The 5852-nt window shown below is 47.6% G+C and overlaps 1 protein-coding gene across 1 annotated transcript; it reads right to left on the bottom strand.

Annotated features, from left to right (window-relative positions):
- LOC123082823 (uncharacterized) lies at positions 1-4093 on the bottom strand. Its single transcript, XM_044505061.1, has 4 exons — positions 2741-4093; positions 1840-2072; positions 584-683; positions 1-447 (listed from the first exon to the last, which is right to left on the bottom strand). The coding sequence occupies exon 1, from the start codon at positions 4032-4034 to the stop codon at positions 3012-3014; it is 1023 nt and encodes a 340-aa protein (XP_044360996.1). The 5' UTR covers positions 4035-4093; the 3' UTR covers positions 1-447; positions 584-683; positions 1840-2072; positions 2741-3011.
- Positions 4094-5852: the final 1759 nt, after the last annotated feature.

Raw genomic sequence — 5852 nt, 5'->3', positions numbered from 1 at the left:
TTCAAACATTTTTCAAACAGAGAAGTGATGACAGTAGAAGAAGCGGGTCTTGAGAAATAACAGAGTACTTCAACTGCTAATTGCTCCACTTCTATAAGATAATGGAGTATTTTCTTGTGACCGAGGAAATATGCAGCCCATAGTTATCATGTTTCTCAAAGATGAAATGTTACTCAGATGATCACCAATTTACAGCACAAAGGTCACCATTCATTACAGAATTTCATCATTCCAATATTAAGCTTTGCATCAGACAGCTGTGTCTCGCTGGCACAATCACGAGAACCAGGAGCATATAGCAACGAGCCGACGACCATGTCTTCTTCGACGAAAAGACACACCACCTGGAAGTATTCACTTCTTCGACATGCCGAAACCTCGGAAACCCATCATAGCAACAACACCAGGGTCAATGTCCTCAGGTTCATTATGGCCAGCCTGCACTTTCTGAAACCATTTAAATCCAATCATTATGAATTCTAATGATTTTGAACAGCCCATGGACTGTTGACAGTAATTCTCATGTGCAACACAAAACTAATTGTAAAACAAGGTAGTAATATACACAAACTGTTGCATTTACCTTCTTCACTTTTCTTCGTATTGACGTTTCCTCTCCTCTTCCTCTTGCTGTTGTTCTGAAGAACAAGCGAAAGAGGACATGTTGACTTGCAGACAGCAATCTGATAGACAGTTCAGTTTTCAGTGAGAATTTGGGATATACTCCTTATCGTTTACTAGGCATATATGAGAACACAATCACAGTAAGTATCTCCAAAGGTGATAGTAACAAAGATAATGTTATGTACGTCTAGTTAGCCCACCAAGCACCAAGTTATGTACGTCTATTTGGCTGTCTGCATCATCTCATTGTTATGTATGTACATGGAATACACAAGTTGCCTTTGTAGCACTGATAACGTTATGTACGTCTAGTTGGCCCACAGAGCACCAAGTTAGGGAGAGGATTCCATGATCTCTCAGATAGGAGTTTAACATTTAAATTAGGAATATATCTTTTAGATTGAGCCTTAGACAAGTTGGGATATTCATGATTTCTTACTTAAATCGGATTGTTAGGCTTCTATATAAAGAGGACCCTTGTGAGGAATAAATCAATAAAGCAAGCAAGAATTAGAAGAATTGCTCTTCTATCTTGCCTGAGAGCCTCTCCTTAGCATAGCACACAACCGACAGCCATTGGATATTGACATTATTATGTAAATTTGTAACACATGATTGCTATAAAAGTAACTTTTATGCAGCAAAATCTACCTGATACAAGTACACAGTTTAGACAGTTAACTGCAAAAAACAAAAAATAATGAAGCCGCCAATGGTAAGAAAGATAAAAATAACTAAATAAGTATATATATGAACTTATAAGGCAAGTAGCTGGCATACACCTTGAAAATATGATCCAACCAATAAAACAAGCACATTATTAAGCCTATTGTTTTCTCCAACATCATCAGTTATCTATATTACAAAACTGAATAACAACACTAGTAAAAATTAAATGACCCCTTACAGAATAATGGTGTAAATTCAAGATATAAGTTCTATTGAGTTCCAAGTCTAAACACACATGCAGCAGTATATGACCATTGTTTATGTGGATAATATGACTTTCTCGGGTGAATCACAACTCCACGTTAAAATTGTGGTTTGAGTTAATTTGACAACATTTTTGAGAAATCTTTTCATACAAAGCCTAGAGAACAATACAACCTCAGCGGAAATTATGCATTTCACCACAAAATGGTGCAGCCCTGGCACCGACAATGGTCCCGAGGAAGGAACAATGAGATACAGATACAGTACATTATTCAGACTCACCTTCCTCCAAAGGTGGATCATCCTCAACATTGCTTTCAGAGGTCATCGAGTTCCCGGCATCATCTCTCCTGGTTGTACATTCACAAAATCCTGGGAGCCCTAGGTGAAAACAAAGGCATAAACTTGGTGCACTCTTGGGAACATCAGCTGAAGAATCTTTGGGTAGCAAGGCACATCCAGATTTGTTGAGCGTGCGAGCTCCCTCCAGAGCACCTTCTCCATAACACGGAACCCTAGATGAAAACAAGGGCATAAATTTTCAGTATGTAATTGTTAAGGTTACAAATAATAAAAGGGCATCAAAGTTTTGTAGCACAGCTACAATTATTCCACCATCTGTTTTAATGACCCAAGTTGCTTTATGTTCTGTTGAGTTCCGTTTCTAACAACTGGTTAGTGTTTGCACAGAATTAACAAGTACATACCATAAAAATAAACGGCACATCGATGAGATATTTACAATAAGCCAGCACCAGAGGCATATAACTCTTCTCAAATAGAAATAGGATAACATCTATCACTCCAATAATTGCACTTTGATTAAATGCATGGCTCAATACACATATCCTGACAAAAGATGCAAGTCCTAACTCTATAGTATTGCTATTGAATAACACTAATGCTAACTCGACTCACTTAGCCGCACAAACTCCAGCACAGTAGGGCTTGCACCGACCAAAAGAAAGATAAACATCACTTGGCAACCACCTCATTGTAGAACATGTAATGCCGTTCTACGCCCATCTCCTAACTACAAAACTAAGGAAAGGAGACATGGAAACTACCAGCTGATCTGTAAAAGAGTACTGAACTAGATAGAAGTTTCTTTCGACAATGCCATCCAGACAAATGCTTGAGCGTGGCTCGGAATAGGTGGCGAGTTCAAGAATAGTGCCCTAACCTGATCTCGAGGTCATGGTTGACGTATTCGAAGGTGTTGATAAAGTCAACTTCCTTGGTAGCATCGGACCCCTTGTTCAACAATTGCTGTGCCTGATCCACTGTTTTTTCCTCCTCTCCCCCCTCCTCACCACTTGCCTCCCCACTAGGTCTCGACGCCGGCAGATTCGGGTGCTTGCCTCGAGGTAGAGGAGTGTAGAAGCTGACAACTGGGATCAAACTACAGAAGCCTCGATCACTGCACACCTTCCTCACATGCCCTGATCGTAGCTCTATTGTGAACAGGCCGGCAACCGTGTTAAAAAAATGACATTTGCTTCCTCAGCAAAGCCCAGCACTTGCACTCTATGGAAGAAAGCATTCATTGGAATGAAATTTTCCAAGCACATGACCCGGTTCAGCACCCATCCTGCTTCAGCACTGGCCTCTCTTCTCCACAATTTGAGATGCTTATCCAAGCATTGGATTACTCCGATTCCACCATCTTCCACCAGCACGAGGCTATATGCATGGCCGTAGTATGTGTCCGGTAGGCCGAACAGAGTCAGGTCATGGCTTGCCAAGTCATACTCCACGACGAACGCACTGTTGGCGTTGCCGTCAGACATGAAGTAGAGCACCGATCTGTCAACGAGCACGCTGTAGCTTTCTGTGAATTCCGAGGAGAAGTCGATGTTGCTGTGAACCGAGGTCAGCTCCCCCCAGGCGCCAGTCTGGGACGAGTATATGCTGGCCGATATGAGGTGGGTCTCCTCGTCCTCGTCTATCAGGACGTCGAAGAGGAAGACCACGCGGAAAGGACCACCGAAGCAGTCGCGGTGGGCGCACCCGTCCGCTGCGCACAACACGGCAGCCGTCGAGAAATTGTCGCACAACGCCGGGGGCGCCGGTATGCGCTGCTGGGCGCCCGTGATTGGCTCCCACAGGAGGATTTCCTGTTCCTGATCACCAAATTCCTCGGGGAAGAAGAGGGCGGGGCCGTGCCGGCAGTCGATGGCCCGCCAGGTGAGGCAGTCCGGGGCGGCGAGGTAGAAGGACGATGCGGTGGTGGAGATGAATCGGGGGATGAAATCGTCCTCCCAGTTGTGGAGGAAGCCGAGCACGGGGGGTGTGCCGTGGAGCTCGTGGAGGCGGCGTCGGAATCTGAGGCTGGACACGGTGTGGCTCCAGGCCTTGCAGACGCGGGAGGCGCGGTGGAGGCAGGCGGGGTCGTCGGGTGGGAGGCGGAGGAGGATCTCTTCGAAGAGCTCGTCCGGGATCGCCGGCGGCCGCCGCGGCGGCGGCGGTGCTTCCATGGTGGCCAACCCTAGGTCTAGGGCTAGGTCTAGGTCTGGGTGAGAGTGGAGAAAGTGGAGAATGGTTCGGCGGTGCTTAGGGCTCGACTCCTTTTTCCACTTTTCTTTTCTTTTCTTTTCGATTGGGTCCTTTTCTAATCTCAGGGGAAATTCGTTTTCATCCCACGACTCTTCTTGCTAGCTTAGTTGATTTTCCCTATTCTGACTAGATATTTATTTCTTCTTCATCTTCAAGTAGGAAAAAAAATCAAAATGCATTGTATCGTATTACCCTAAAAAAAGAAGGAAAGTGATTCAAAACAGTCGGATGTAAACAGTCGTGCGACAGCCGGGTTGCATGCTCGACATGCGTCATGTGGGCCCGCGCATGTGTCTCTCCACCTCGTCCTTATTTTCAACCACCGCTTTTCTATTATCTCCAAGCGGATCGTCGTCTTCTCTCAACCATTTCCCAACATAGCGAATACCACACCCCAAGCGAGTTGGACGAGGCCAACGGTCACCATCGCCACCGGATCTCACCGCTGCAACACCGAAAGGGGGCCACGTGCTGCAAGGCGGGCCGCGCGGTGCTGCGAGCTCCGCCTCCCTCCTTGCTCCCCTTCCTCATGCTTCGTGGTTCCCAACAGACGCCCAGGAGCTGCGCATCTGATGGCCATTAGGCCGGCTGTTTGTTTTGGTCTGTGACAGCCGGATGACGCCTAGTAGGCACCCGAATCACCATTGTGGGATTCGATGGTACTAGGGGTTTAGGGATTGCGGCTTTGGGCAGTCGGAGCTCGCTGATGTGCAACGTGCCAGTCTTTGTCGTTCGAGATGTCGACGGTGAAGACGAAGACCACGCCGAAGGGACCTCTCGCACAGTCGCGGTGGTCGCACCCGTCGGCTGCGCAGAACACGGCCGCGGTCGACCACCCGCACGTGAACGCCGAGGGCACCGGTATGCGCTCACGGGCGCCTGAGATTGGCTCCCACATGAGGAGTTCCTGAGTTTCCTGGAGGTGGTCGGAGAGGAAGAGGGCGCGGCCATGGCAGCATTCGAGGGGGCGCCAGAACCGGCGGTCTAGAGCGGCGAGGGAGAAGGGCGAGGTGGTGGTGGGGACGAAGTCTGGGATGCCCTCATCTTCCCAGTCGTGGAGGAAGCCGAGGACGGGGGGTGCCCGGTGGCCGTGGAGCCCGATGTAGCTGCGGTGGGAGTGGGGATGGGAGACAGCGTTCCTCCAGGCCTTGCAGACGAGGAAGGCGCGGAAGAGGCAGCCTGGGTCATCGGGCGGTAGGCGGAGGAGGATCTCTTCGACGATGTCGTCCGGGAGCGTCGGCAGCGGCGACGACGGCGGTGCTTCCATGGTGGCCGTTGGCTGGGTTTGGGTGCGGATGCGGATGGGGAATGGTTCGGCTCAACCAGATCGAAACAGAAATGGGAATGGTTCGACTGTTTTTCCCACTAACTATAATTGTTTTTTTCTCCTATTGATGAATCCATTTTTTTAACAGAGAAAGTCGCACAAAGCGCCAACACTTTTATTCAGCTCAATAACATCTTATAGCGTGAAGTACATAGCCCTGCAAATTGGTATTGGAAAGGTGGGAAACTACAAGGCAGGTCCTATTTGTATGAGGTGAAGCAAAACAACTAATGTCAGGTTCTATAGAACATCTAAGAACCTGATGAGGCACATTGTGACCTATGCCATTGATCTCTCTTTATATATGAAACACCTGTGCTTGGAGATCTTTAGTAAGAGAGAAAAAATCAGCAAGATATTTTCTGATGGTCCAAGGGGTAGAATCAGCCAAAACACTTCTTTCTGCTGCCGC

This window comes from Triticum aestivum, chromosome 4A (genome assembly GCF_018294505.1).
Source record: "Triticum aestivum cultivar Chinese Spring chromosome 4A, IWGSC CS RefSeq v2.1, whole genome shotgun sequence".
Lineage (NCBI taxonomy): Eukaryota > Viridiplantae > Streptophyta > Magnoliopsida > Poales > Poaceae > Triticum > Triticum aestivum.
The sequence above is the reverse complement of the archived record's forward strand: the minus strand, read 5'-3'. Positions and strand labels throughout refer to the sequence as shown.